General features: G+C 38.3%; 1 protein-coding gene across 2 annotated transcripts in view; it reads left to right on the top strand.

Annotated features, from left to right (window-relative positions):
- The first annotated feature begins 509 nt into the window (after positions 1–509).
- The window catches only part of LOC126183897 (transcription factor MafK), a 34281-nt gene continuing 13060 nt past the window's right edge, over positions 510–21730 (top strand). Inside the window, exons 1-2 of one of the 2 annotated variants that reach the window (XM_049926220.1) lie at positions 510–724; positions 4596–4762. In XM_049926220.1, the coding sequence (XP_049782177.1) occupies positions 665–724; positions 4596–4762 (227 nt within the window). In that variant the 5' untranslated portion in view covers positions 510–664. The other variant, XM_049926221.1, reaches the window with a different exon arrangement.

The raw sequence follows: 21730 nt of genomic DNA, 5'->3' as shown, positions 1-21730 counted from the left end.
GCAATTTATCCATTATATTATATGGAAATACAACATAATTCACTCTTATTGTCTGTAATATTTTTTATTGTAATTTCATGTTTACTATTATTTGCAGCCTTCGTAACTTAAGTTACGCAATTGCGATGGCGCACGATCCAGCTGTAACTTTCGAATCCTCATGGTGGATCTCTATACATTGAAAAACTACTAAGGTTGAGATTTTCATATTGTGTACTTCATATATTATACATTTCCTGCTGTCCTTGTATGGGGTAAGCGGACTGCGTACTATTTTCAGTTTGTACCGCGATTTTGAAATCAGTTATTTTCACTATAACGTTCGAAAGTGAATGAAAAATTATGTAAATAAAAGCCTGGTGTGTTCCTTTTCTTTCCGTAGTATTACCTCGCGGTAGCTACGAAGATCAACTTCAGAGTTGACACACCGTCAGCAAATCACTTTCAAGCTGCGCGCCCAAGAAGCAAACGTCGTGCCTCGTGTAGAAGATCGTGACGCTTCGTATTTGTTCGTGATCCCGCAACCAAAACAACTACATGCAACTGTTTTTGGTAGTAGAAATCTATCTTCTTTTGCTGCTGCAAAATATTGTCAGTAGCCGAGTTGAGTGAACTTGTAACTGTGACGTAACTGCAACTGTTATAGTTCAGCTGTCAGAAGCCAATGCCCCAGGAAAATATAAAACTGGATAGAAAAAGCGGTCATGGTGGTCAGTCAAACAAGGTGAGTAGGAGCGTAAACAGCTTATACTACGGGGGTCGCAATGAAGGTGACATTAAAGCATTTGGAATATTCGAGAGTTCGTGTGAAAAAACCAGTGTATCGAGCAAACGATACCAGTAACATTTCATAAATCGTTATGGAAGCTGAGTTGCGTACAGTGACTGGCACATTTCCGCGATTAAGAAGTGCTGTGGTGTTGTTACTTTCGCCTTGTATTTATCAGTAGATTGCGTTAACAGATTCGTACAATGACTGGCATATTACATTGAACTTACCTATCTTGTCCAAATTGCTGCGTTGTGCACACATTTTCGTAGTATTTGTCATCAAACGTGCACTTGGTACAATGTCGTCACCCAATGAAGAAGGCGTGTTGAGATACGGAGGTTTTGTTAGTATATTTTATGTATTATATCTCATTTATGTGCATATCTGTGTTTTATCTCGTGAGATTCCTTCATTTGGAATTAATTGTGTACAAGAAATTACCGCAAGCGATTTGGTTGTTATCTTTTGCTACGGACACTATTTTCATGTAGTTACAGGCCTATAAACGTTTTGAATCTTCCAGTAGCACTTCGATGCAAGCGAGTTGAATGTGTTTGCAAGTACTGATAGTTACTATGGGCTTTACCAGTAGATGCCGGAAAGCATAATACTATAAATTCCAGGATTTTCTTGTTGATCTGTAAGGCAATCCTAGAATTTTCTTCAGTCACATAATGTGAAAATCCAGCGTGGTCAATACTTTGTGTCGTTAGAAACAGCTAAGATGCATCACAGTTCAGATTGTGTATTAAACTGGGGGTTGCCGTAATATCTTGCCAATTTGTTGGAGAAAGGCAGTGGTACACCTCCTTCCACAATCCCATGTATAGTGAAACACTGATTGTCTAATCTGCTTTCACATTCGTTGAATTCGTTACTTATAATCAAATTGTCACCTTCCAACTTAACCCGGTCCTTGAACTGCGCCACAAATCAGTCTGTCACAACACCCAAGGTGTTTTTTTTTTTTTTTTTTTTTTTGGGGGTGGGGGGTGGGGTGGGGGAGGAGGATTCTATTTCTTTGATTTTATTTGGGAGGGGTGGATTTTCAATCCCTGTCCAGGTGATGTAGTGTTCAGCTGATCTCAGTGAGACAGTATACTGTTGCCAACATTCCATTTTGTCTGTCTGCTTTTCCTTTTGAAATAAAAAATTACTACTTAGTTTTAAAATTTATGTTGTTTAACCTGTATATGCAGACCAACAGGAACCATAAATTTGTCTATAGATGCCAGGTTTGTTAACTTTATATATGGGAGTGTTGTTGATCACATCGTTTCTGTACTGTGTTGCTTGTGCAGTATGTTTTGGAGTTCTTGTTGTTCCAAACCCTGTGTACATTTTTCTTTCTGTAGAGTGTTATGTACCATGTATTGTGTCTCTTAGTCCTTTTTCTGTTTTGTTGTCAATGTTTCACACACAAATTTTCCTTCTTCATTGTTGTGAGTGATATTTTTGTTCTTTCATTGCAAGCCTTTTTAATGTTTGTTTTTAGTTTACTCCTTTGCATGTGTTATACACATTTTCTTTGGCTATTTGGTGCCTTTAGTTCTGTAGTGCTGTTAAAATTTGGCTTGGATGATTCTGTTAAGCATAAAGCTTGACTGTCATTACATGTTTCAGGTCAAGAGGAATATTTGACAAGTCGACATATTTTACTAGTAACATAATGTGAATGGTTCCTGTGACATCACATTTTGGTACCTATATTCTGTTTTGAGGTTATTTGGTGAAGCCAACAGGTGTGAAAGCAATGAAACCTGGTTGTGACATCAGACTGATCTATAGATTAGCCAATCTGAAAAAATTGCTACTGATATCATGTTTTAGTCACCATGTGGTTTGTGCCATTTGTCGCACTCCCTGCTTCACTGGTGAAAGTCGACAACTCATATCAAATATTCCTCTTTATCCTGTGTTTCGACTGTTTGCGGATGAAAAGCCTTGTAGTTGTGCACCAGTAGCTGATATTAAATAATTTTGTGTTACAACTGTTTCAGTTCTCAAACTAGCATTAGGTATCATAAGACATTTGAAACAGCTTACGTGATGATATAAAAGCTGTGGTGTCAAAGAGCATAGAATCCATCATAAGTCTCTACTGTCAAGTAATAAAATAGATTGTACTCTCAATTAAAAACTGTACCAAAAATGAAGTCATTCTATTTGTACAGTGTGATTCAATGTTGAGGCACTTTATATACTGGTCTCTGGTGACAGCCTCTTGTGGTATTGTGTACCTCTTGAGCCATGTACACAACATAATGCTTAATTAAAACTGAAGCTGCTTGGAAAAGGAACCATTTGGTATTAATAAAGAAAGACCGGACATTTATTCAGTGTGGTCAGTGCAGGGAGTGAAATAAGAATCCACTGCAAGAACCAGGTTATCTTTCTGGGTGGAGAGAGAGAAAGAGAGAGAGAGAGAGAGAGAGAGAGAGAGAGAGAGAGAGAGTGTTTGAACTGTACTATTTGTATAGAATGAAGATGACCATGTTTGTTACATTTTATTGTTGACAGTTCACCACTTGACAAAAGTGATTTCCATACTGTTTGATGCTGTAGGTTTTTTTTTTCCATGTAAGCTGATTTAAATGTTAAGATACCTGATTATAATATGAGGACTTGAACTGGTTATAATATAGAAGTATTTATTATCAGCTCTTGGTGGTGGACTATGACGCTTTCTTATACTCTTACGACCTGTAGGGCACATTCGCAGAACGTATTGGTTATGAATAGTTATACATATGTAAAAGTTAGGTTTGTGGTTCATTCTGTATGTGCTGCCAATTAGGGAAAAAATGGTTTGGTTATGATGATATGCAGATTCTGAAACTTTTCTTGATAACAGAAGCAGTTAAAAACACTTGGTGTTTCACCAAAGGTATTGTTATTCACAGCAACTTAACACAAAAGACACATTTTTTGCAGATACTGATAGAGTAAGAGGATTTTGGTAGCTTACCCTATGACTAGAGCCTTTTAAAATATATGTACATGATAAGAGTTGTAATTCTGTCACGGATAGAGTATATTAGTTTTGTTAATGTTTAGTGTTGTTACCAGGCCTAGTACGGTATGTTGAGTGACCACTGTGAAGGATACTGAGCTGCCGTATATTCGTGTGAGACAGCATTATTGGCACTTGACAGAGTCTGAAATGGTCTCTTTGTTTGTCTCCATTTAATCGACTGGTCGGCTCGTGCAATATCCATATTTATGGAGCGTTCAGATGTGACAGTGGCCTGATGCTGGACTGTGTGGGAATATGAGGCCAGGCATGCTTGTTGTCGAGGCTCCACTTGCCCACATCTGGCCACGGGAGGATTGTTATATTGTGCAGCAAGAACATCATATCTCCTCCACATCTGTGCCTGCCATCCGAGAATAATCAATGGATTTCCTGTAACATCCTGTGCAGCCCACACTGTTGGTCCAAGATTAGTTGCAGCTGGACTTTGGAAGTACCATCCCGTGCCTAGGTTGCTGTTGACATCACAACACTAACAGCTGCATTTGGAGTGGTGCTGTGACAAGGAAGCATGGACTGTTAATGGCAGCACTTGCAAACACATTTGAATAATTTTTAGTGAAGTATCTAAGAATATACAGATGGCTCTATTCTAATCCAGTTCTGATTGCAAAGCTGATATGTAATTCAGATTTCATTTCACAGCAAAGAAAATCACGTAGCAGTACAAACATTGTTATTTGCAGTCAGCCATGTTGATTACACTCAGATTCACATCACATTATGTGTGTTTCTCACCATATTAGCATGTATTAGTATACATTAAGCATTAATTTGTTAAATTTTCAGGCACCTTTATCACCAGGTCCAGTCCTGGATATAACTGACGATGAGCTCGTTAGTATATCAGTCCGTGATTTAAATCGTCAGTTGAAGTTGCGTGGTCTTTCAAGGGAAGAAATAGTGCGAATGAAACAGCGCCGAAGAACCCTAAAAAACAGAGGATATGCAGCCAGGTATTATATTTCAATATGTTTGACATTTCAATTTGCCTCCCGTTCAGTAAATTAAGCGACTGATAACCTCGCAGCTTAGTCCCTTTAATCTACAAACCCACCCCCATCAGTAAATAAAGCTGTGTGTGTTTCTTGTGAATTTTGTCTGCCATATTGATATTCAGTTTATTGAAATATTAGTGTATTATTTAAAATATACTATATGTTATAGAATTGTAATTAAACATTGCTTATAATATTTTTGGGCAAAGCTGGAGCAGCTGACCCTTGGTTTTTGGCATTACACACTTATAACATAAATTTGTGACGAATAATGTCACTGTATTGTACAAACTTGAAATATTGATTATGTTGATAATCATATTTCTTTCACCTCCATTGTTCTGTTGCTAATACAGAATGTAAATGGTATTGTTAATGCTTTTAGTTGACATATTTTCAGTCACCTGGAAGACAGAAAAGTTAAGAGTAGACAATAAGGGAAAATACGATCTTGTCGCATACATGAATGAGGAAGTAGATCACATGACTTCTTAAGTTTGGTAACTGTATATGTAACGTCAGATTTTGCATGGAGACCACCTAAATTCTAAATTCTTGGCAACTGTCACATTTTAGTACGGCTTCAGTGTGGGTCTCCAATTTTGATGTAGCTGTTAGCCCTTCTGCCATCATAACTCCTGTTCATTCATGATGACCTGCACTGTAGGGACCTTCTATGTATGTATTCATGTGTGGGATTGAGGAAAATAATAAAAACCAATTCTGAAGTAAAGTCTTAGGGGCAGTAATCCAGTTGGCTGTCTACAGATATTGCGATAATATCCAGGAGTTGGCCAATCATGTTAGTAGTATGATACACAGAGCTACTGATGTAGCCAGTTCCAGTTGGTAGGATCCCTTAGGAAACACTTTGTCTTATGGTGAAATGATCAGAATACGAGTGACTCTACAGTGGATGGTACATCTGCCTACACACTCTGCAAGGCAGTATACACTGATCAGCCAGAACATTATAACCACCGACCTACTATCGATATAAACCCATCCAGGCAATAGCAGTGTCACGTGGCAAGGAATGACACCTAGTCAGACACATGTACGGTGCAGGTAGCATCAGTGAGCTTGCTGTCCATGTGTAGAATGGGGAAGGTGCACAATCTGTCTGAATTTGACTGAGGGCAGATTGTGATTGCCTGGAGGCTGCTCATGAGCAGTTTCAGAAACTGCACAATTTGTCGGGTGTTACAGGAGTGGTGTGGTGAGTGTCTTCAACACATGGTGAAACCATGTCCATACATCATGGTGTTGGGCATCCACTCTTCATTACAGATGTCAGACGTCATAGGATGCACAGACTGGTAAAACAGGACAGGTGGTGAATTGTGGCAGAACTAACATCAGACTTAATGCTGGGGAGAGTACAAGTTTGTCTGAACGCACAATGCACTGAATGCTCTTAACAATGGCCCTCTGCAGCTGACAACCCATTCATCTGCCATGGTTAACACAACAACATCGGCAACTATGACTGAAATGAGCACTTGACTATTGGCACTAGATCTTAGCGCAGTGGCAGAGCATTTCATGGCCTGATGAATCCTGATACCTTCTTCATCATGCCGATGAAGGGGATGTGAATTAGTCGTCTTCTAGGGTAACAGCTCTTTGACACCTGTACTATGGACTAGAGACAAGCTAGTGGCAGCTCCATTATGCTCTGGGGAATATTCACGTGGGCTTCCATGGGTCCAGTGGAGTTTGTGCAAGGCACCATGACGGCCAAGGAGTATTGTACATTGGTTGCAAACCATGTACACCCCTCCATGACGACCCCAAACTTTTTTTAAAATCGATTTTTTAATTTTTGGTGCCCTACCTCAAATGCTAGGGGGAGGGGGGTGGGCACCACTATCTAGTATTGCCTCGGTCCAGAAATATCAAAGATCCAGGGCTGATGCACAGAGCAATCAGAGTTGTAGTGGGAAGGTGGGTAGTCTCTACGTGACCCGTGTCTATGTTTAGTGTTTTGCTGTTTCTTCTTCATTTATTGCTCTCATGTCAAATGAAAACAATGGATTTCTGTGGCTGGGAGCTATCAAGTCAATTAAAGTACATTCACATAATTACGGAAGGCTAAAATATGTTATTAGTATCAGATTTTATTTTATTTCCCCCTTTCTGACAGTCGAGCATTAATCACATTGCAGAGCAATGAAGCTATTTTTGTCGGTTGGCTAAAGAAATTAGGCTTTTATTAATCTTTTCCACTGAGGCAGTCAATTGTTCACTATATTTCAGTTGCACATTTTCATCTTCTAGCTCGTGTGCATTATGCCATAATAAAGAACCAAACATGAGATAATACAGTACTGGTACTCCAAGAAAATTTACATCCGAATCTGGACATACGAATATGCACTTTAAGCCGAATTATGCATTTTAGTATAGTGGATGAAATTCTGATGGTCTTAGAGTATCCTCTAATATATTTTTTCTTTTATGACTTTATGCGACACTGTAGTGAAAGCACGGTGATGCCTGTTACATGGTGCTCTCTGGCAACTGCTGAAACGAACCTGTTTCTAACAAGTTGTGGGAAAATATTGCGGATGATTGTTTGAAAAGCATTACTTTCAAAGTAAATTTCCTTTTACGCAAGATGAACTATGTGAGAGACTGTACGATGAATTTCTTAAATCACAGAGCGTTTGACTCTCATTTAAAAATCAACTCTTTGAGGACGACCATTTAGAAGAATTTTGAGCCCAGAAGATCAGACATTTATGTCATAGTTAAAAATTTTACTGGCACATTTGTGTGATTTATCTTAAAGTGTAATACACACAAAAAAGATCAACATTATATGTGAAAGCTTAGCTTCTCGTGCAGCTTATTAATCTTAGAGGGCAATATTATATGTGAAAGCTTTTTTTTCTTGTTGCAACACTATGTATATTAATTTAAACCATTAATATTTACTGTTTGTGTGTTAGTGCTACTTAACAGTGATGTTGCTATTGGCCGACTACATCACATGTCCCCTGCTCTGAATATCCCCCGTCATCGGCTGGTGAGATCACTTGACATGAGCTATGACTGGCTTACAAAAGTACATCGCAATCTCGATTTCAATGCTTCGGATAGTAACATGCGGTGTTTGGTGGAATTCGAATTTATACTTCTGTAATACATGCAGTAAACATATGCAGTGTACATGTTGGTGCACATCAAAGATCTTTTCAAAATGTCTTTTTTTCCCCCCTTGAGTTTTGTTTTCTAAAGTGCTGGGAAGTTCTACACCGGTGTATATAACCATAACCATTCAAAGGATTGATAAGTTTTACAGTTACTATCACTTAACACAGAAAAAGTTTATTTTCACCTGGGAGAAAGTGTATTTTTTACCAGGAAATCTGGGAATATTTTTTCCTTCTCCGCGTGTACACCCTGTAGTGACATCTTTATGCTCTTTAAGTCTAGTACAAAAGTTTCTTCCTGTTAAACCAATGTTTCTACTATTACACGTGTGTCCTGCATTTCAGTCAATACAATACACATCAGTATTAACATGTTGTCTAAACTGTTCAGTACAAATGTGCCTGAACCATATTATCTGTCAAGTTGTCATGTAGTCTTCTCCAGTTACACAGCCATATTTTGAGATCCTAGAGCATGTAACATTGCTCTTTAGTTCTCCTGAGTTGAAAGTAATTTCATTCTGTTTTTTAGCCACTTTAATTTTTTTTTGTGTTCAGTTTATCAACCTTAATTGCAAAGTAACCACTCTGTGAGCCTAAAGACAGCTATTTTGCACTTATGTGGGTGGTGTTGTGGTCTTCAACCCAGAGACTCTTTTGATCCAACTCTCCATCCTACTCTTATCGTGTGCATGCTTCTTCCTCTCCGAGTAACTACTGCAACCTACATCCTTCTGAATCTGGTTAGTGTATTGATCTTTTGGTCTCGCTCTACAATTTTTACCCTCCACACTTCCCTCCAGTACTAAATTGGTGATCCCTTGATGCTTCAAACTGTGTCCTACCAACCAATCTCTTCTTCTAGTCAAGTTGTGCCACAAATTCCTCTTATTCCCATTTGTATTCAGTACCTCCTCATTAGTTATGTGATCTACCCATTTAATTTTCAGCATTCTTGTGTAGCACCACATTTCAAAAGCTTCTATTCTCTTCTTGTGTAAACTGTTTATCGTCCATGTTTGACTTCCATACGTGTCTACACTCCATACAAATACTTTCAGAAAAGACTTCCTGACACTTAAATCTATACTCGCTGTTAACACATTTCTCTCATTCAGAAACGCTTTCCTTGCCATTTCCAGTCAACATTTTATGTCCTCTCTACTTCAACCATCATCAGTATTTTTGCTCCCCAAATATCAAAACTCGTCTACTACTTTACGTGTCTCATTTGCTCAGCATCACCTGATTTAATTCAGCTACATTCCATTATCCTCATTTTGCTTTTGTTGTTGTTGTCCATCTTATATCCTCCTTTCAAGGCACTATCCGTTCTGTTCAACTGCTCTTCCAGTTCCTTTGCTGTCTCTGACAGTATTACAGTGTCATCGCCAAACCTTAAGGTTTTTATTTCTTCTCTATGGATTTTAATTTCTTCTCCAAATTTTTCTTTTGTTTCCTTTATTGCTTGCTCAGTTTACAGATGGAATAACATTGGGGATAGGTTACAACCCTGTCTCACTCCCCTCTCACCCACTGTTTCCCTTTCATGTCCCTCAACTCTTATAACTGCCATCTGGTTTCTGTACAAATTGTAAATAGCCTTTCACTCCCTGTATTTTACCCCTGCCTTCTTCAGAATTTGAAAGAGAGTATTCCAGTCAGCACTGTCAAAAGCTTTCTCAAAGTTTACAAGTGCTATAAACGTAGGCTTGCCTTTCCTCAACCCATCTTTTATGAAAAGTCGTAGGATCAGTGTTGCCTCATGTATTCCATTTCTATGGAATCCAAACTGATCTTCCCTGAGGTCGACTTCTACCAGCTTTTCCACTGACTACGTGTATGTATTTCATATTATGACCTATTACAGTTGAGACAGTGAAGTCTCATTAATCTGATGTTTAACTGAGAAGCTAATCTTCACATAGAATGTGTTCAGTTTTTTGTGCATATTGTTGCATTCTTGTTAACTCTTCTTTTAGAGTACAAAAACATCATTTACATGATGTTTCCAGTGTATTATCCTATTGGCCTCATCCATATGCTTCATAAAAATGCATTTTCCAAAATGCGTACTAACTGGAAACCCGTAGCCAAACCCTGTTGCTGTCTGTACATTTAAAGTAATTAAAACCAGTGCTAAACTACTAATAACCTCCTTGATGCCATCAAGTTGTCTACTTCTGAATCTATTAAGATTTTCAAAAACACTGTTACATATTTCTTCCATAGGTACAGTAGTTTGCATATTACAAATATGGAACTTTTCTATCCTCGATGCCCTAAAATAACAATGTTATTTTAAGAAACCTACAATAAATTTTTCAAGTTTGTATCCTGCGTCTCTCTGTACGTTAACAGTTGGTCTCGCTGAGTGATCAGGCTTATGGGGCTTAATCGTCACTTGAAGTCTAGGTGCTTTTGGATTCATAATAAGAAGCTATTTCTTCCTCTTTTCATCCACAAACATCTTACTTTCTTTTGCACTTCCTGAATTTCATCAGAGTGCATTTTAACGAGGCCCGTATGCTTAACTAACTCATTACTTGCGATGAATTGTTCCACCTTGGTTGTCTGCAGCTGTTGAGAAACCACAACCAAAGTTTCCCCTTTATGTGCCTGGTCAGTTATGGTGTTAGAGTCTGTAAGTTTGTCATTAATAGATTTTAATTCAAGGCATTCTCTCCTTGAATACTCCTTACTCTCTCGTTTAATCTCTTCCCCCTTTATCTTGTGAAAAGCTGTTTGGCTTCGAGGGCACCTAATTTGTAGGAACAGGGGCATTGGCACACTCAAAGGTCACTGTTGTGTGTATAGTTACCAATGAGTCCTGTTTGTTTTACAGAGATGTTCTGTCTAAGGTTGTGACAGTCCCGTATTCAGTAATCTACTCTCATCATCACTGAAAATGTCTGTGTTGGTACAGATGCTGCAAAGTTTTGATTGATGTCTAGATCTAATAACGCATTTATGATAACAACCACTTCTAAGGTGTGACACTATATTTCATCAAACTGACTGGCGTGTACAATCTTCGCTAACTTCACATGACAAGTACATACTCCTATTAAATCTGTCCTCATTATACAAGGCCCTGATGTCCCTATTGATACATTCAAACTTAGGATTAAATATGTTTTTTTAGCATGACAATTACTTTTAAAAAACATATTATGCCCATAACTTGGGATAATTTTTCCCAGAGATGTGTCTTGTGAAGTCTTATGTGTGCAAATGTACTTGCTAGTTTAATGCTGCAGTTGTGTAGTCTGTAGTAGGCCACTTTTTCCTTACTTGGCCTAAATCCACCTAGACTTCTTATTGTAGTGAAACCACATGTGTACAGGTCCATTTTCACAAAATGAGGTAAACGGCAACAAATGTTGAACCAATATTATTTTATTGCTTACAATCTATTTCAGAAAATACTGTTATCTTCTGGCATACAATGTAATGATGGAATAAATATGTTACAATTGTGGAAAAGTAGTTATTCCTAAATGAAAATATAATAGTAAATTGATGACCAGGCAATAATCACATAAAGTGTAAAAGTACATGACCAAAGAAATATTTTGGTTGATTATGGCATGCTTAAGGTTTCCCCTTAAGTTAGCTTTTTCAATGTTTTGCCCATTTTGGAGCATTTACTCTCTGTAAACTGTAATTGTGTTAACTGGTCTCATTTTTTAAATATAAGATTGGGCATAATGGTGGTTGGTTACACACACTGTCTTACGTTCAGATGTACAAGTTCTCTTCATAGTATTGAGAGTATCCATATGGCTTTATTTGGTTTTCCCACTCGCCAGTTTAAACCTTCCACCTCCCATAACTTTGTGCAACAACTTTACTTGCATCACATGTGATGCATGTTCTCACTGTCTCTCACCTTAGTTGTTTGTTTTTGATGTTACTGCAGCCAGACGTGGTTACTGTTGGAGTCATATGTTAAGTGTCTTCCATGTATTGTGTGGTCCTTTTCTTCTTTTTAATATTTAAGTGTTTTGTGATTATGTGGATAGTTGTTTTCTAATGTGTTGGTTTTTTTTTTCCCTTCAGTAAATTCTTAGCTCCCCTATTTTATAAAGTGTGATAAGGAACTTTTGTCCCACAGATATCATAGGGTGGAAGACAATTGTAGTTATTTTAGGCTTGCTGTTACATTTTTATTTATGAATGAGAACTTATCCTTAATTGTAACATATTATTTCCATCATTACAGTGTATGCCAGAAGATAGAATCACGTTATTCCAAAACTGGTTGTAAACAATAAAATATGATTAGTTCAACAGCTGTTGCGGTTTTCTCCATTTAGTGAAAATTTACAAGTACAGATGCAGTTGCCCTGTGAAAAGAACTCTTTCTGTCTTTCATGATCACTTGCTATTAGAAAAGACAGACAGTATTGCGCTTACACAATGAGAGGGATGTGTATATCACACTTTCTTTATACAGATCAACTGTAAATTTCGTATTTTGGTAGGCTACCATCCTTAGCTGAGTTTTCACTTGTGTGTGGTACAATACAGTGTAAAGTGGAGGAAGGTAGTGTTGGGGCAGCAGGAATTTCTGGGAAAAGGTGCTGATGGTTAGAGACTGACCCCCACCCCCCTACCCCAGTGAAGCTGCAGTGCTGGGACAATGTAGTCATCTGGGGCAGTGTAGCTGTACAGGGGTATGTACGTGTATTATACAGCTCCAAGAAAGGTTTATCCGAAAGCGATTATCATTACCAATTTTCTTTAAATGTTTATCGACATTGAAGCGCTTCATTTATTCTGTGAGTTGTTACCTTTACTCCATTAATTATTTATGTTCTACCGTGAAATCTCCATAACCATACTTAACAGTGTATGTTAATAAATTATGTGCGAGCATCATGGCTGCTAATCATTGCACCTTTCGTGACCTTCAGAAAAAGATTGTATCTGTTCATAGCGAGAAGGGTTAAGAATTTTCCTCACATACTGGCTTTCAGGCTTGTTGTTAGAGACTGTTGTCTGATAATATCTTCAGAATTATTTAGTGTAACTATTAATCACTACCACTAGCAAAATATGTGTAGTTTTCCCAGTTAATATTAGGGAAATTAGTCATCCTCCTCCTATTAGGATACGATCAGGGTATTTCCATGCGATTGAATTTTAACTGTCTGGCAAACAAGAACAAAATTCTTCCAAAACAGTTATGAAAGTTTTCTCAGAAATTATTCAGCACTTTATCTGTGATAGAAATATTCTAAATTTGTTGGAAATGCACAGACCTGACCTGTTTGAGGATAATCAAATAGAGATTAAGATCAGGGATCATATTATAATTGTAGCAGCAATGGACACAAAGATTCAAAGGGCTAGGAAAATAAAATATAATGGCCAAAGAGGAAAGTTAGAATAATAATAAACACGAAATGTGTCTCAAGTTGAAACAGTTGACCAAGCTGTTGGAAAATATGTTCCTAGCAGGATAGTTAAAGGTGTTCAGAGACACTGCTTATTGCTCATACAATATAAGGGAGCTTCTTAAGAAACAGTGTCTACTACACAACAGGTACAAAACATTCCAAAAATCTGTGGACAGACAGTAATTGAAATGTGTTTGGCTACCTGCAGAACAATGTGCAAAGCCTTCAGTAACTACTGTAACAAATACTATCGAGGACCTGTCTCAAAATGGAAAGACGTTTAGGTCATATGTTGCTGCTATCAGTGGCACGTAAGTAGCACCCAGACATTTGTAGAAGAAAGATAAACTGAAATGGAAAGTAGCAGAAAACAAAAGTTGCATTGTTGATTTGTGCCTTCAAATGTTCTTTAATGAAGTGTTGCCAGTTATGTGAGGAATAATACCTTCCCTGGTGACATTTTTTTGTGTTACCGTATTTGATTGAATGTAGACCTGAGTTCCGTAATCCATGCAATTCTTGTGAAATGTTAGTAAGCCTACCACATTGAGACTGTTGTCTTGTGATGGATGAGCGTCACATAAAACTGTTATACTTTACTCTGTAGTAACAACATACTACCATTTGTTACTAGTTAAGTGTTTCCATAAGCTCTCTTCTAATTTTATTACTTTTTTGAGACAATCTTTTGGAATGATGTTACTTTGTAACAATTTTCTCACACATCTTTCCTGTTAATACATTGATAACATTACAAATGTTCATTAACATTTGTTTTTCCTTCTGTCAGTCTCCTTGTCCTGCCAAGAGCTTTGCATATATAGTTACTTATACTTTCTTGATAGTAGGTATTCCTTCTCTGTTGAACGTATACGTAATTTCCTGGTACAGTGCTAATCTTTGTCAGTAAGTAGAGCATTTTGTACATATTAAATTCCTTAGTCTCAGTCAATAGGATGCTAATTACATAACATAGTCCATTATTTAAAACAAACATATCTATAGAGGTTGGATGAAAAAAATATGGAAATACCACAAGAAATGCAAGCTTGAACATTAATGCAGATGCTAGCAAACTTGCAGGTTGCGTTTTTGTATTTGACCATAAATAGCACCTTCGCAATGTCCTCAATATGTTAAAAGTGTCAATCGTGTTCAGAATAGGCCTAGTGTTCTGCGTAGTTGTGAGGCGAGGTGAGTGAATTTGAATGTGAGCAAATTGCTGGTGCTAGTATGGTGCGTACTTCCTTAACCAAGGGAACTGAAGTGTTTGGTGTTGTAAGAGGCACTGTGTCGAAGATTTATAGCAGACACAAGGAAAGGAAGAAAATAGCCGTTAAGTCACATCACAGATGAAAGTATGTTTTGAGTGATTATGACAGATGGTCATTGAAGAGGATTACAATGAAAAATAAGGGGAAGACAGCTGCAAAAATCATTTTTAGAACTGAATGTCGCACTTGCAAATGCTGGCTGCACCAAAACGACACGAAGATAGTACCAGAAGCTGGGAAATGCAGGGTGAGCTGGAATTCGAAAACCACTCATCAGTGGTGCAAATGCCCATAATGTGAAAACATGGTGCAGAATCCATAAAACCTGGGCTTAGGAGCAATTGAAGAAATTTATTTGGTGGGATGGCTCTTGTTTCATACTGTTTCCACCTTCTGGCAGTCTTTACATCTGGCAAACACCATCCAAAGCCTATGATGCAAACTGCTTGCTGCTAAGAGTGAAACATGTTGGGGTTTGGTGGTGATTTGGGCAGACATATCTTGGTATTCCATGGGCCCCATGTTACTCTACAAGGTTGTATTACTGCCAAGGATTATTTTACCACTCCTTGGTACAATGTTTGTTCCCCCATGATGATGCCGCGTCAAAGATGACGGGGTCCCTATTTGTATATTGTGCATTGTCCAGGACTAGTTTTGTGAGCACAAGGCTGAATTATTGCATCTCCCCTGGCCATCACAGTGACCAGATCTCAATATACTTTGGAGAGAAAGGTACATGATCACTAACCATCTCCATTATTGCTGCCCGAACTTACTGCTATTTTTTTTTTAAAAAAAAGGTATACCATTCCCATGGAAACCATACAGGACCTGTATTTGTCCATTCTGAGATGACTGGAAGCTTGCTATTTCCCTATACTGTATTAGGTATGGTAATGTTTGAATTTTTGGTGTTTCCATATTTTTTTACACCCTCTGTAGATTCATATTGTTCCAAACTACATAGCTGTATGCTTCAGGTAAAGGTATGGAAATCTGGTAGTCCTAAAGTCATCCTGTATTTATCTCAAGAATTTAATAATTTGCACTGGATTCACAGTATGTGGTGCTAATATCCCTTTCTGAGTGGGCGCTATGGCACTTACGTTACTCATACTCTCTACATAATTCACAAATAAAGCATTTACCTCTGTCATTCGTTCATTGATTATGATGAATGGAGCTGTCCTTTTTAACACTGCATCCATCGTCTTCAAGACATGTCACAAATTGTTCTAACTTGTTCATCTCATTTTTGAGCAATTGCTCGTTAATGGCAGTTGAATCTACTGTGTGATTTAATCCATTGGACATGGCTCTGGTGACAGCAAATTGCTCCTTCAACACTTTGAGCAGATTTTCTGATCTAGCTTCCATGGTATCAGTATAGGTTTTATAGTATGAAGTAACTGCCTTGTCCATATTTCACACACAAAATTAAAAATTCCTGTTTTAGATATCCAACCATGTCCAGTTAACTGCTATACTAGATCTTAAATTTGCACCAATCTTTCTATGTTTATGTTGTTTTTGCTGTTTACAAATTTGCACTTAATCCTACTCATATTTAGTTTACTCAATCTCTCTACATTGCTGGACTGCCTTATTTCGTACTAACATATGTTACCGTTTTCCATGTGATGCTAGTAATCTCATTCTACCCATGGTGGTGGTGGTGGTGGTGGTGGTGGTGGTGGTGCTAATAATATCTAGGGGTGCCGCTGTTTTCTTAATCTTAACTGCTTGGTCTATCTTTCCTTGTGATTCTGCAATCACCCACCAGTTTAATATGTGTAATTTCCAGTGAATCATTCCCATTTGTCCCATGGCAGGTTTTTTGTTTTTGTTTATGGAAATTGAAATAACTCTCTTCTACTTGTGTGTATCACGACGGCTGTTGTACATAATCATTTTAATAATACAGCTTCAATCAGCTTGCATGTACTTTCATTCTCTTATTTTTGTTCATTTTTATTGTTATGTTTGGAATGTTAACTGCTACCACTTCATATGATCCTCTGAATGTGAATCTAATGTCTTTGATCTACCTCTTCTAATTGTTCTGTCATAAAGTGGGACCTTATCTCCTGTTTCAAATGATCTTGGATCTCTGTCATGTTTCTTGCATCATGCCCTGAGTTGGTGTGTGCTTTCATTGTGGTTGTACCCAGCTGTCATTGTTTCTTTCTGAAAGATTCTTGATATGTTTACATTTCTCCCAAACATGAGTTTGAATGGGTATATCCAGTACTGCTGTGTGGTGTAGTGTTGAACACGAACATACTGTAGGGCAGGCCTGTCCACCGATCTGCTCATGCAAGCTTGCTCATGCTTGTGTCGCAGCATTGAACAACCGGTTGCCATGTGGTGACTAATGGAGGGGATGGAGGATGGGATGGGATGGGATGGGAGGAGGAAGGAATTGGAGCAAGGTAACTCCACATGAGAAACTGTTGTCAGCGAGTCTATTCTACAGTTGCCAATGTTAGTTTTACGGGAACATACCAATTCATAAATGCTACTTAATGTCTTCTGTGGTAAATTTATTTTCTAAGCCTGTTGCATTGATCAGAAATGACAGTGAATTGAAACTTGTATTTCTTTTAATTGACGAAGTGAAGAACATGGGGCAGCTAAGTACAAAACATAATTTTTACTAAGACTGTCGCAGCCTTATGACGAATGTCATTTTTGAACAAAGTGTATACTGACGTCAACTAATATTTTGCAACTCTTTTATTCACATGTGAAACACAGAATCACTGGATGTGAATGAATACTACTAATTTTCCTTTCACTATTGCTTCAATACCTTGTACCACTTTCTGAACCCTGATATTTGAAGATAAGCTTTTAGGTTGATGTCTGTCAGTAAACTTGCATGAATAGATTTAGTTCTCTTCATTCTGGAAAAAAAGTTGCTCTCATGTGTATATAACTCCAAATATTGATGTAATTTTAAGTATTACATGACACTCAATATTTATTTATTTATTTTGTGGTGGTTGGGAAATTACTCACTTACTATATCCAAAAATTCATCTAATGAGTAGAAGGAGTTTCCATTAATAAATTCTTTTAATTTCCTTTTAAATGCTATATGGCTATCTGTCAGACTTTTGACGCTATTAGGTAAGTGACCAAAGACTTTTGTGGCAGCGTAATTTACCCCCTTCTGAGCTAAAGTTAGATTTAACCTTGAGTAGTGAAGATCATCCTTTCTCCTCGTGTTGTAGCCATGTACACTGCTATTACTTTTGAATTCGTCCGGATTCTTAACTGTAGCTAGGCATGCTCTGCTGATGTGTTGTATATTGATGTTATAGTATCTGATCATCTCTGTGAAAGTCCTGACCCAGCCACCGTGCTGCTTTTCTTCAGTTTAAAATGAACTATTTTGTGCTGTAAGCAATGGATTGTAAGTATACACGTTTGCGTGGTTGGTTATGGCGAACCTTACACATGATGATTCCTCTGAAGATAACTGTAGTTGCTTGCATATGTCGCTCAGAAAATTGGACCTTGATGGAATCCCATAACTCTATACAATCTCTTCCACAAACTTTTTCGCCATTGTCTTGGTGCAGTGATGTTTGATTGGAACTGTTACTGTAAACAAGCTCAAATTGTCTAGAAATTCGAGGATATATCTATTTACTGATATCGTGATATATATAGTGGACCAACTATGTCCATAATACACTTGTCAGATACTGTGTTTCCATGTCTGTAATCACTAATAGCATCTTAGTTTTACTTTTATTAAATATTTTCTTCTTACACTTGTCACATGGTCTGACGTATTCTTCCACGTCTCTTCTTTTTTAACCTTTCTGTGTTTTATCCTTTTTTATTTATGCGGTCCAACGTTCAGTGGATCACTTGGTGTCTGCCTAACATATTGTCATGCATTTTGTTCATAATCTTTGTCATTTCTTCTTCACTAATTTCTTCAGCCTGGACCTCTTTTTCCTCTTCTTCTGTTATTGTTATTTGAGGCTCCGTAAGTGCTATCTGCATCATGAGACCTTATCCTACTGAATGTGATGCATGCAAGGTGTCTCGCTTGTACGCAATATCATACAAGTAGTTCTCTAATTTTAGTCTCCATTTCAACAATTGTGGAGATGGATCTTTGACACTAAATACGTGTCAGTGGCTTGCGATGGGTCACTACTACAAAATCTCTTCCATACACATTTGGCCTGATCCATTAGGTAGCCCACACTATTACCAAACATTCTAATTTGATTGCTGAGTCATTCTTCTCTGCTGTATTTAATTTGCTATTGGTAGACCCCCATCTATTTTCCCCTTGTGGTAGTACTGCTCTTAACATTTCCCCACTGGCATCCGTGCTTATTATGAATGGTTTCTCAACATCCGTTTAGCTTAATATGGGGAGTTCAATTATTTCTCTTTCAAGAAATGTGTTTGCCATTGTGAATATGGAAAACCATCAGCTGTGTAATAGAATGACTACAATGAAAATTTGTGCCAGAATTTGGTTCGAACCCAGATTTTCTGCTTATCCCAAACAGTCACCTTATAATTTGGCTATCCAAGCATGATTTACAGACAGACCCAAATTTCCATTATGTTGTCAACCATCTGCCTACAACCTGTACTTGTACGTCCATTATGTATGTTCCTGTAAAAGGGAGACATTTTACTTGGAAGTCACTTGTCTGGTATCAGTGGGTAAATATGATATTGCAGTGCCTGTGTTATTCCAAATTACAGTGCAAAGTTCCTTTGGACACACGTGCACTCCCAAGTAAAATGTCTCCCCTGTATGGGAATTTACATAATGGATGTAAGATTGCAGGTTGTAGACACATGGTTGACAAGATATGGAAATTTGGGTCTGGCTGTGAGTTGTGGTCAAGAAATCTGAGTTAGAGTCCCGGTTTGGCACAAATTTTCATTGTGATCATTCCATTATACAGCTGATGGTTGTCCATATTTGCATTTGTGAATACATTTGTTGTATTTCATAATGGCTGTAGTCGCCACAGTGCCTGTTCTTTCAGTGATGAATGCATATCAAAAGGAATTTTGCATTGTGATTCAGAATAACACAGGCACTGCGATATCAAATTTCTCTTTTGCTTCTTAGAATGCTGCCTTCTGCAGAGTACCCCATTCATATGGCATCTCAGCCTTTACCATCTTGTGTAATAGGCTGGAAATTTTACTAAACTTCGAAATGAAATGACAGTAATATCCAGCAATCCCAACGTAACTTTGTAATTCCTTCACAAACTTAAGAACTGGAAAGTTCCTTTCATCTGTTATCTTGTGCTCTAAAAATAGAACTTCCTTTCTCAGGAATTTTCACTTGTTGGTTAGAGTTTCAACCTCTCCCCCCTCAGTTTGTCAAAGACTTCCTGTAACTTTTCATCATGCTCATTTAGTGATCATACGTAACAAATATCATCATCTAAGTGTACCAGACACCTTTTTTCTTGAAATCCTGACAACACTGCATTCATCAGGCTGTTAAATGTATTTTGGTGCATTTTCAATCCATCTGTATTTGTTTGTATTCGTAGTACTGAAAATCTTAACTAAATGCTGTTTCCTCTGTAATACCTGGTTCCATCAAGATCTGATGACATCAGCTTGCCAAGTCTTAAGTGGAAAAATAGAAAAATATTTTGCCTTTCCCAGCTGTTCTAAGATTTTGCATATATTGTATATCAGGAAAGCCTTCCCCAACTGAAATTTCGTTTCAGTTTTTATAATTTGTTGGTATTGTGCACTTTACTACTCCAGTGATCACCCCCCCCCCCCCCCCACGTGGTTCTTCCTCCTCCTCCTCCTCCTCCTCCTCCTCCTCCTCCTCATCCTCCTTTTTTCCATAACAACTCTTTGCATTCCATGGACTTCGGTGCTCTGCAGTTATATCTTCTATTTATGTAACCTGATCTGGTTAGTGTCATCAGACCCTCTCTTGTATTGTACGAGGTGCATTCAAGTTCTAAGGCCTCCGATTTTTTTTCTCCGGACTGGAAAAAGATAGAAACATGCGCATTGTTTTAAAATGAGGCTGCGTTCATTGTCAATATGCCCCAGACATGGCAGCACCGAACGGCAGATGGAATTTTACCGCCAGCGGCGAGAATGAGAACTGTTTTAAATACTTAAAATGGCGACGTTTTCCTTACTTGAACAGCATGCAATCATTCGTTTTCTGAATTTGCGTGGTGTGAAACCAATTGAAATTCATCGACAGTTGAAGGAGACATGTGGTGATGGAGTTATGGATGTGTTGAAAGTGCGTTCATGGGTGCAACAGTTTAATGAAGGCAGAACATCGTGTGACAACAAACCGAAACAACCTCGGGCTCGCACAAGCCAGTCTGACGACATGATCGAGAAAGTAGAGAGAATTGTTCTGGAGGATCGCCGAATGACTGTTGAACAGATTGCCTCCAGAGTTGGCATTTCTGTGGGTTCTGTGTTCACAATCCTGCATGACGACCTGAAAATGCGAAAAATGTAATCCAGGTGGGTGCCACGAATGCTGACGGACGACCACATGGCTGCTCATGTGCCATGTTGCCAAGCAATGCTGACGCGCAACGACAGCATGAATGGGACTTTCTTTTCGTCGGTTGTGACAATGGATGAGACGTGGATGCCATTTTTCAATCCAGAAACAAAGCGCCAGTCAGCTGAATGGAAGCACACAGATTCACCGCCACCAAAAAAATTTCGGGTAACTGCCAGTGCTGAAAAAATGATGGTGTCCATGTTCTGGGACAGCGAGGGCGTAATCCTTACCCATTGCGTTCCAAAGGGCACTACGGTAACAGGTACATCCTATGAAAATGTTTTGAAGAACAAATTCCTTCCTGCACTGCAACAAAAACGTCCGGGAAGGGCTGCGTGTGTGCTGTTTCACAAAGACAATGCACCCGCACATCGAGCTAACGTTACGCAACAGTTTCTTCATGATAACAACTTTGAAGCGATTCCCCATGCTCCCTACCCACCTGACCTGGCTCCTAGTGACTTTTGGCTTTTTCCAACAATGAGAGACGCTCTCCGTGGCCGCACATTCGCCAGCTGTGCTGCTAT

Source organism: Schistocerca cancellata, chromosome 4, assembly GCF_023864275.1.
Source record: "Schistocerca cancellata isolate TAMUIC-IGC-003103 chromosome 4, iqSchCanc2.1, whole genome shotgun sequence".
Classification (NCBI taxonomy): domain Eukaryota; kingdom Metazoa; phylum Arthropoda; class Insecta; order Orthoptera; family Acrididae; genus Schistocerca; species Schistocerca cancellata.
This window is presented reverse-complemented; position numbering and strand designations above follow the sequence as displayed.